Source organism: Nicotiana tomentosiformis, chromosome 3 (genome assembly GCF_000390325.3).
Source record: "Nicotiana tomentosiformis chromosome 3, ASM39032v3, whole genome shotgun sequence".
Lineage (NCBI taxonomy): Eukaryota > Viridiplantae > Streptophyta > Magnoliopsida > Solanales > Solanaceae > Nicotiana > Nicotiana tomentosiformis.
Window position 1 is genome coordinate 87,559,320 of NC_090814.1, and position 10,845 is coordinate 87,570,164.

General features: G+C 36.5%; 2 protein-coding genes across 2 annotated transcripts; one reads left to right on the forward strand and one right to left on the reverse strand.

The window, feature by feature from the left end:
* Window positions 1–1,260: 1,260 nt before the first annotated feature.
* On the reverse strand, window positions 1,261–6,439 carry LOC104098984 (uncharacterized protein At3g49140-like). Its single transcript, XM_009605841.4, has 10 exons — window positions 6,195–6,439; window positions 5,867–6,089; window positions 5,204–5,306; window positions 5,018–5,085; window positions 4,200–4,379; window positions 3,986–4,111; window positions 3,344–3,682; window positions 2,874–3,026; window positions 2,297–2,392; window positions 1,261–1,590 (listed from the first exon to the last, which is right to left on the reverse strand). The coding sequence occupies exons 1-10, from the start codon at window positions 6,296–6,298 to the stop codon at window positions 1,486–1,488; spliced, it is 1,497 nt and encodes a 498-aa protein (XP_009604136.1). The 5' UTR covers window positions 6,299–6,439; the 3' UTR covers window positions 1,261–1,485.
* Window positions 6,440–6,589: 150 nt separating this feature from the next.
* On the forward strand, window positions 6,590–10,439 carry LOC104098983 (pentatricopeptide repeat-containing protein At4g21190). The gene is made up of 6 exons (XM_009605839.4): window positions 6,590–6,697; window positions 6,844–6,971; window positions 7,430–7,528; window positions 7,712–7,855; window positions 7,946–8,158; window positions 10,018–10,439. Exons 2-6 carry the CDS (start codon window positions 6,879–6,881, stop codon window positions 10,396–10,398), a joined length of 930 nt encoding a protein of 309 aa, XP_009604134.1. The 5' UTR covers window positions 6,590–6,697; window positions 6,844–6,878; the 3' UTR covers window positions 10,399–10,439.
* The last annotated feature ends 406 nt before the right edge of the window (window positions 10,440–10,845 follow it).

The window sequence follows — 10,845 nt, forward strand, 5'->3', positions numbered from 1 at the left end:
TCTTTTTTCTCCACTTCACATTATTATTGGTCACACTGAAAGGTCATTAAATTTCAAGGACTTATTAATTAACAAAAAAAGAAAAGAAATTCAAGGAGTTATTATTACTGTAGTGTTCGAGGGCATATGAATGAGCATGTTTAGATATTTTTCTACTTTTTCCTGCATTTGAAATTCTTGAATTTTTACAGCGTTATGCAATTTTATTAATTTATAAAATAATAAAATTAAAGATGACGGGGCTCATGCTCTATATCTCGTGGCTTACCCTCACTCTACTAGGTGAAATGCCTAACCTTTTAAAAACTGGTATTTGTAAACCAAATTAAGCGGGGGAAATGGAATAGACAAATTAGATAAATATTTCATTAACTGTTTCATGAAATAATAAACGTACTGTTTACCAAATATCTGAATTGAAGGTCTATGCATATTAAAGTTAAATTCTTAGAAACAGTTTTCTGTAAGAAGAAAATATAGGCTTACCAAATTTAAAGATATAACTTATTGATGTTAAAAAATTATTAACCATTGCTTGAATAGTGACTTTTCACAATGTGCATATAGTAAATTACACTAAAGACTAATTTCTACAAAAACAAAATCAGAGGGACCTCACAGCTTGTTTGGACGGTTGTTACCCATTGTATTGTATCGTATTGTTACTTTAAATACGATATTTGTTTTGATTGTTACTTAAATTTTATTGTATCATATCGTTAAATCCGTCGTTACATAACGACGAAATGTGCCACGTTATGTAACGACTGATTTGGTGTGGACGTGTCATTACCTTGTCTTTTTCTCTCAATCTCACCCTTCATTATTATTAAATAATTTTATTTTATCATTTACCCTACCTTTTTATATAATAATTTTACCCTGTATCATAATTTTTCTTTATAATATTGCAAGTTTATTCTTCATATTGCTGGTGCGTAATATCATGAAACGATGACAAACGACACAATATATCCAAATATTGTATTTATCAAAATGATACAGTATAATACAATACAGTACGATACATGAACCATCCAAACAAGCTGTCAAAGATGTGTCTCTTGACAGCTTTTTGTTTTTCAATATTCCATTGTGTCTGCATGTAAATTTTAATTTAAGATTATTCCTGTGCTTGTAAGCGAAACAAATATACCAGTACAACAAACCGCACCTTTTGTTCTTATGAATATTTAAGTATACAACCGATGACCTTTTGTTCGAATGAACATAAGAAAAATGTTCCGAAGTCTCACACAATACAAAGATAAAAGGAAATAATTATTACCAAAATTCTTCTGCATGGCAATTAAGCTGTACAAAGCCGAGTACATATTAAAATTAATGTAACCACCAAGTAATTATGACCCTTAACTGAAAAAAATACGATGGGATCAATCAAACAATGACTACATGCTATACACAATTCTGAGTCAGAAGTACAACAAGATCTAGAGAATAACTAGACCTTTGTCTCTTAGCTTTTCATGATTCAGCTTGGTGACTTTCTTTCTTTTGGCGCGACTTGTGGTGGATCCGGGGAAACAGTAGATCATTGAGTTGTCTTTCAGCACTATACTCTGACGAGGCCTGCAAATACAACATTCTATTACCTTTTCTCGGATATCGGGTAAAGAAGAAATGCTGGCACTAAAGAATACAGTTTGTCTTCAAGGTTTCTAACTTTTCTCTTGCTGAAGAACTAAGAACAAAAAAGGACTACCTTTGGTAGTAGAACATATGATTCCCTAAAAGCTAAAACCACGATAGTTGATAGTTTAGATGTTGAAGACATAGTTAAGTAAACAAAAATGTGCTTTCTCTAATAATTTAAGGTTTTAAAATAAAGTGGTGGCATACTTCACAATTCACATTCGTATTAGAGCAATGCAGAAGTCTTACATCCAAGTCTCACCACCACTTTCAACAACAACAATTACTACGCTTCAGTCGCAAACAAGTTGAGATCGGCTATACCAATTCTCACTGACCATGTTTCTGACCGCCACCCTTCGCTGAAAAGAAAATCGTACGTGTTTGGCCAATAATAAAGTATCAGGCATGCTCGTGAGGGTACACCGTTAAGACATAAGTGTGCCTCTTTAACAGCCTAAGCCAAAACTTTTATGGCGACTAATTTCTGGCACCCACTATACAGAGCCTGTTTGTCAGGTTCATGTCAAAGACTTTGATCCACCAAGGAATTCATTTACAAAACAGTTGGCATGTAACAAGACTAGAAATTAAAGATGGGGTCCTGAAAATCTTAAGAAGCAAAAGTACCAAAATGTCTTACCCGCTTTCTAAATGAAAACCGCAGTGTTTGGACTTGTGTCCCAGAGCAAACTCTCAAGTCAAAACCAAGGCTGTCCACACCAATCAGAGACACCTCCTGCCACAAATCACAACAAGAAACTCGAGATGAATTCCCCAGTGAGCGTCATACGAAATGGAAGAACTAGGTTCGATGTATAAGACACCTTTCCCATCATAATCTCAGCCAAGTGCTGAGCACTCGTATTTCCAAAATGTGAATACATAACAGAACTGAAATTCGTCTGTTTCAATTCCAAATGCTGACTACAATATTAGACATTGTTATCAGGAGAAAAGGATTATCTGAGGACGTTTTATCTTCCAGTAACATGTTCATGTTTCTGTTTTTATCTTATCTTATCAAAATTTTCTCCAGCGCAGGAGAAAGGGAGGTTGAGTTGCATGGTTTGTTCTATTATTTTACCTAGAATGAAACAGGTAAACCAATCCCTGGGTTCGTGGGTTGTATAGCAATGAATTCTGAGGACAGAAAAACAAGTAAATCTACTGATCTCAGGGAAATCTTGGAATCTCTTATTACAGGTGAAGGGCCATACCTCCACCTGAATTCCCTTGCATCTCCAACAGAGAGATCTAAGAGCCTGTGTAGTCTTCTCTCCAGCAGCTTTAAGCCGAGATATTATTTTGGCAGCTGAATGTGCTATTGCATCAGGCCTAGCTCTCCTAAAATCATCTAACTCAACAAAGATCTGTGAGCACCAAAATAGAAAACATAAACTTGGTAATCCCTGAATAATGATAAATATGTTAACCGGAATCCCACAAGCACAAAATGGTCAAAGAATGCAGATATAGAACTGATCAAGTTTCTTTTTAGAAAAATTGATTCAGATAAATAATAAAATAATATTCCATGGATCTTGTCTACAATGAGTTTCAAGATGACCAAAATAATTATTGTGGACACAGAACTAGCACTATATAAACTGAGATACGCGCAGAGTGAAGAATGGAATGTTAACCAACAGCGTTCAAGGTTGAGCCTCATAAAACCTACACACATTACCTGATTCCCGTTGGAAGAAATTAACTGAATTTTGATCATCTCTAGCTTGTAAAATGAAGTTCCATTTCCTAGGTTCTCATCCTTCTCCAATTCTGCCCAGTTTGGGCTATCTTGTGATGATCCACTCTCATGTTTGTGGCCATTTATTTGAATACCGCCCTTTTCTTTGTGGTCTTCATCTTTTTCCATCTGGTTTAAGTCAGCATCACTCAGCCTATGTTCAGATATCTGCTTTTGAATAGTAGTGTGCTCTTCAAGGAAGGACGGCCTTAGAACGCCTTGTATAGCAAGACCTGCAGGAGGCTGGTCCATAAAATCTATAGGATCATCTGTCACAACCTGAGCAGCAAAGTAGACCACAAAAGAAATGGGTTAAATTACCAATTAAATAGCAGAGTACAACAACAACAACAACAACCCAGTATAATCCCACTAGTGGGGTCTGGGGAGGGTAGTATGTACGCAGACCTTACCCCCTCCCTAGGGCAGAGTCAAAAGATATAATGCCAGCACGGCATGTGCATGTGCCGAAAATTGAATGTAATGATGTGCTAATTTCACTTAATAGGAAGCCAATTTGATGACTCTCTTAAATTTAACTTTGACTTTTCATGGCATGAAATCAATGATGTGGAAAATCACCTCGGCAATCTTTTTGGCAAAATACATTGGATGAGAAGAGCGCATGGTTTCTAATTTAGCCCAGTCTCCCAATGACCCATCAGAATCCCCATCCTGATCTTCATCATCAAGAATGGCAACCCAATCCTGTGAACAAGCATTTTAACTGATGTTTATAAATGGAAAGTGCAGTTACTCACATTCTAAAAAGTAAAAAGTTGAAATAAGTAAATACCTTGTCATAGTCATTGTCATCTTCATCACCATCGTCGTCGTCATCTTCATCGAGGTCATCTTCGTCATCAATATCACTGTCCTCATCGTCAAATTCATCTATGCCATAATCAACTTCAGATTGACCAAATGACTCTAGCTCACTTAGCATTTCAGCGGTATCTAGGCCAATAATTACTTGCTGCATCGTATTCGAAATTTAAGCAAGCATTCAGAACTCTTTTCTTATCAACTTTTTGTTAGTAACTACCTAGGAAGATAACAAAAAAGCAGACTTGTGTGAGCTTCATCGTAGTTATTAGTATTATGCATGCACATAGCTGCCTCTCACTATTCAAAAGCCTTTCCTTTTTCCTTTTCTGGAAGGCTAAAAGAGCTCCAAGATAGTTGGAACAGACAAGAATGTGTAAAGGCAAACTCCAGTTTATCTCTGAAGTTGTCAATAAACATTTGATACCTGAAAACAGGCGAGTAATTATGTGATAGAACAGTCTTTCCACGGGAAAATAATTATAGAAACAGCTACCAAGAAGTTGCTTTACTCAAACAAACTTATCCAGTATGATACATAAACTAGCATATCACAACTTTCATCATTATACATTATGACATGATTTTGCAAAAAGGTAAGTATCACACTGGACGATAGTTGACTAATCAAGAAACATATATCAAGCATAGCAAAGTCATTGGAAATACTCGGAGACGGCAGTATGCTCTGTGTGAGTCAACAATCACCAAAAATGTGAAAAAGAAAATGTAGCAATTAACCATTATGTAAACAGGAATAACAGAACTTTTTAACTTCAATGTCCTTACCACAACATTTTCTTCAGCTGTCAAAGTTTGCAGGATGTCTTCATCATTCTTTACTTGAAAGTAGATGTCTGACAAAAAGGCAAAGCACATAAACCTTCATAAAGGAGTGAGAATATGCCACTAACCATGACCAAAAGGTACTAGCAGCAGGAAAACATGCTAAATAATAAGAATTGAACAGCTTACTTCCAAGTTCATCAGTTATGTAAGGCAAGTCTGGCCAGAAAATGTTCTCATGCACTTCATTGTTGACCACACCTGAAAACATGAGTGTTGCTTTGCTGTTTACCTATAGATCAAGTGGTAAAACCAATATTAGCTTTATAACAACTAGCTACAATGATAAGTAGCTTTCCGAGTTCATCAGTTATGTAACGCACATCTGGCCAGAAAAACCTGAAAACATGAGTGTTAAAGATCAAGTAGTATAAGAAATATCATATTTGCTCGTGACGGGGGTGAAGGGAAAGCAATAAGATATTGAGAGCCTGGGAGTAATGTCCTGGCACCGAGCCACCGAAAGTTTGTAAAAGCATTATAGCATTGTGCAAAATCAGCACTAAATTCAACTGCCAGTAAAGTTGTTTAAATTTAGAAGTTGATATCCAAGGGCATTGAGAAGCCACAGTTCAGCAAGGAAACAAAGTCTTAGGTGATTCCAAACTTTCTGTTCTTTATTTATAATTTTCCAACAGCTAATCACTAAGAATCTCTTTACATTAGCATTAAAAACACTAAATTCTTCCAATATGCCATTCCGAACAAAGATATTCTTTTTATAAGTAATTCGAAGCAAAGATGAATCCATCAATTTTTTCGCAAAATAAAAGGAAAGGGTACGATCATTACCTCAATGATTGTTTTAGAAGTTTCAGCAGGCGTAAGTTGAGCTTCCTCATTCTCCCCAATTTCTGAATCCGAAATGTCTTCAAACGGATGATACCTGGACGGCTTCGCATTCTGTTTCACTGGTCCAGTACCCGCATTTGACTGATCTTTCGTACTTGCTTTAATTCCACATTTTCCCTTACCCTTTCTTATTCTTCCACCGCCATGCTCCGTCGCTAATCTCCTAAATTTATTCCCACAAGCAAACTTCTTATTTGAGCTGTGCTTTTTCTGTTATTAGAAGATAATTAGCTGTAATTAGTAGTAATAGGAGAAGTAGTAGTAGTACCGAGGGATGGAGAAGCTGGCGGAGTGAGAAAACCGGCGGTAGGTGGAGTTGAAGTTACCGGCGGAGAAACGGACGGCGGCGACGGCGGGTTCTACCATCAGCATTTTCGGAATTGAATTAGGGAGAGAGATCAGTGAAATAGAAGCAAAAAGTGCTGGGTTTTCAATGATCTTTTTCGTCCATCTCTCTTCGTGATTGGGCCGTGTGGTTCTCTTATTATCCTTTTGAAAGCTCTTCGCTTTGTGTCTTCTTCTTTGCTCATTACATTATGCGATAAAAGATTCTGTGCTCTCTCTCCCATACCGTCCCCACAACCGAGTCCACCTTCCAAACTAACCTTATGAAATTACAATAGTACCCTTGGCAGTCATTTGATATTTTGGTTTAGGAGTTGTAACCCTCCAACTGAGAAAATATCTTTAGTTATTCATATGCGGGAAAAGGGAAGCTACTAAACCGCAGTCTCTCACTTTCGACTCTCAATTAGTTGTGAACATTGTCTGGTAAATCTTTCTCTCTTCCAATTCTGCTCTCACTCATGTTGCAGTTGTTGACCCAAAGAAAAAGAAAAAAGAATTTTCTCTTTGGTGTGGACTGTGGACTTTTTTTTTAACCCAAATTGAGTAACATTTTATCTTGTATGGTGCAGGAGTTTCAACTGATGCTTTATCTTCCCCGCTGAGAATGCTTTGTTTGAGGTATTCTCCGGTAGATTTTACTACTAGACGACTGGAAACAATTGAACTCCCCAAGAAGAACTATAATCGTAACATTGTGGTAAGATTCTGCAGTTTTTGTAAAGTCTAGCAAATTCGTCGTTCCCCACTGCTATGTTATTAGCTCTATGCTAGGCTACTAAACTGCAGCGTTAATTTCAATTTGTTTGAAAGTAATTAGAGAAAGGGTATCTGTTCATGTAGTTTTTTAAAGATTTTTGTTATACCTTTGATTTAATTAGTACCTTCACTGTTCAGAGAAGCTATTGAGGAAAAGAAAAAAATTGTGCAAGATCAGACGAACTTTATGGCAACTGTAAAGAACATCAATTTCCCTCTAGGAGGAATCATTGTTTGCCTACATGGATGTCTAATGGAAATATGCTCAATCTGGATTTCTGTGATTCATTATTTTTGCCCTTGTCTTCCTTTTTCTCTTTTAGCTACACACTGCTCTTTTCTTTTTCCTTCTCTTATTGACCTTGAAGTCCCCTTTCGTCATAATTTGATGTTTCTCAGGTTTGCGAAGCTAAAGGTCCACGACCAAGGTATCCTCGAGTGTGGAAAACTAAAAGGAAATTTGGGACCATTTCTAAGTCACTGAAGCTTGTTGAGTGTGTAAGCTTTTCTCTTTTCTAATTTTTCTCTCTGATTTGAAAGCAAAAGGTCTCAACGTTCATGAGATTTGCCTCAGTCTCTTCCACGTGGCATGTCAGGCACCTCTCCTGAATAAGGCACATGGATCCTGAATAATAAAATATTTAAGAGAATTTAGTTTGCTTTTGAATTTCCTTTTTGTAGATAAAGGGGTTATCAAATGTCAAGGAAGAAGTTTATGGAGCTCTTGATTCTTTTATTGCATGGGAACTGGAGTTCCCTTTGATTACAGTGAAGAAAGCGTTAAAGATCCTTGAGAATGAAAAGGAGTGGAAAAGGATAATTCAGGTAGCATCTTATGTGGTGCTCTAACTTTTCACTTTGACAGACTTGTCAGGTCCTAGTATAATTATATCAATAAAGCATATGTAATTATAGGTGACAAAGTGGATGTTAAGTAAGGGTCAAGGGAGAACAATGGGAAGCTATTTCACGTTGCTAAACGCCTTGGCTGAGGATGGAAGACTTGAGGAAGCTGAAGAGCTTTGGCTGAAACTATTCTCTGAGAATCTGGAAAGCATGCCTCGTATTTTCTTTCAGAAAATGATCTCCATATACTATCACAAGGAGATGAATGACAAGATGTTTGAGGTATCCCGCATTTGTTTATTTTTTCCTCTTTCTCTTCCTTCAATTTATTGGTTTCTCTCCCAATTATATCTTGGTACTTGCTCTTTTATTTCCATGGAATAGTGCCTTTTCTTTCACTACCCATGATCCCTTAGGCCTCTGGATTTAAGCAGAAAAGTACATAAATGAAAATTGGAATTAGCCCAGAAGAGAGTAATAACACGTATAATAAATGTGGATTAGTGGATGATCTCAGTAGAGCTTCTATAGGAAAAATAGTTTAAGCTTTTGACGGAATTCATATAGCCGACAACTTGTTCGGAACTGAGGCATAGATGTTGTTGTTTTGACAAAGTCAAAGAAGACCTAATTATACACCTATTAACACTGGTGGAAATGTTTTATAAGAGAAGATATAATATATTTAAAGAAGAGGGGGTTATATACTAAGTTCCAGATGCTACCTATGTGAAAAGGAGGTTGAGGGTAATTCCCACTTGTTCTTACATGGTGTTGTTACCTCTCAATTGTGGCAAATGTTCCAAAGTATGGTTGAATGAGTTGGGTTGTGCCAAAGCTAACTAGTAATCTCCTAAGATGCTGGTGTGGTGTAACTGGGGGTTTAAATGAGAAGAATATGGTGGAGAAAGATTCCAGTGTGTATTTGGCGAACAGTGTGGAATGAAAGAAATTCCAGGTGTTTTGAGGATAAAAGAAATCCCATCCAGAGAATAAAATTGAATTGTATATTACTGTTTTTATTTTGGTGTAAGAGCAACCTTGTAAATGATTGTGAATCAATACTCGAAATCACAGTCCCTGTAAGTTTTTGTCGAGAGGGATCCCTTTTATTTTGCCAATCTGGGGATGTAATTTGTTTTCTCAGTACAACCTTTGTACTGATAGAGAGATGAAAATATTACCATTCTAAAAAAGAAGATAATATATATATAGTCTGAAATTTAAAGTTGAAATTGTAAGTTAAAGTATTACATTATCTCAATTGTTAGGTTAAAGCTAGATTGGCTAAGTTAACCTGTGGAAATCTCCCAGCTACATGCCTACACCATGGGTAATGCCTTTCTCCTAATTCTGACAAAAAAGGCAGCCTTTCTAGTTGCTAAACTACTAAGCCATTTGTGAGTTTTCACTTTTTACTTGACATGAGCATTAAGAAGCAGAAACTTTTTAACCTTAGTGATTCTAAATTGAGGAGTACCTTTTGTGCCATTAGCTAGGCTTTCAGGAAGGAAAAGGTATTTTAACGCATAAAGGAAAGGAAAGGTTGACTGTCAATTTTGATTGGACTTATATGGTACGTCTAACTTGTCGGGGTTTCCAAATTCTTATGAACCTTATATGGTACATGTAACTTGTCCCTCAAGCCAGGTTACTGGTGAAAGTTGTTGCCTTTGGTTAGGCTTTCAGGAATAAAAGGATAATAATTTGTGTTGAGAAGAGTAAACGGAGACGAGTGAACCTTCTGTTAACATACAAAATGTAGCAATTCTCTTTAAAAAATGAACACGATTTTGAAGTTACTCAAAAAGAAAGCTTGAAGGTTAATTTTGGTGGGATACTAAGTTTGAATAGACTTATTGTGGTACTGTATGAACGTTATATGCTACATGTGACTTGTTCCTCACCTTTGTCACTAAGCCGGGTAACAGGGGAATCTCTCTCCGAATTTACGGACTTTAGCATAGCTACTTTTGCTTAACCTCTTTTGGTATGAGAAGGTATAGATTGCATTGGAATAACACTATTTTTGGAAGGAAGCTTTTTTTCTACATGAGCCATCAATGTATTGTATTCTTTAATTGAATTAATGTATCTGTCTTGTTCTATTGCTGAATATCTGGATTTGTGTTCTTCTGCAGATATTCGCAGACATGGAAGAACTTGGGATTAGGCCCACTGTGCCGATTGTCACAATGGTGGGAAATGTTTTTCAGAAACTTGGAAAGTTGGACAAGTACCAGAAATTGAACAAGAAATACCCACCCCCAAAGTGGGAATATCGATACATAAAAGGAAAGAGGGTCAAAATAAGAACAAAAGATCTTTATAACTCTAATAATAGTGATGTTGTAAGTAAGTCTGAAGAAGTAGATGAGTCTGAGTTAGGAGACCAAACAAAAGATCAAGCAGATGAAGTTGATGAAGATTCTGTAGAGCAACTTAAAGAAGTTGACGAGTATGAACCCGGTGAAATATCAACTGTACCTAGCGAATCAAGGGAATCTTCTATGTCAACTTAATGCTTTGTATACTATCAAAGATCTCATTGTTTTGACATTTATTACTGCATTGCCTCTCGTGTGAGATGAACTTAACTGCTCATCATCAAATGAACCAGCAACAACACCAAAACCATAGGTGTAATTTAAGTTAATCTGAGGTAGGGGTGGCAAACGCGCGGGTCGGTTCGGATATGGGACGGGTTGAAAACGGGCAATGCAAAAACGGATAAATTGTTCGATCCGGACCATATTTAGTACGGATAAAAAATGGGTTAACCAGATATCCATATTATCCATGGCTTTTTGAGTATGATCACTTTAGGAGAATTTTTAGACTCGAGGAACTCCCAATTTGACGCTTTACAAATATAAAAGTTAAACTCATTAGTTATCCATTTTCTAAGTGGATAATATGGTTCTTATCCATATTTGATCCGTTTTTAAAAGGAAAAATGGCCAAATATA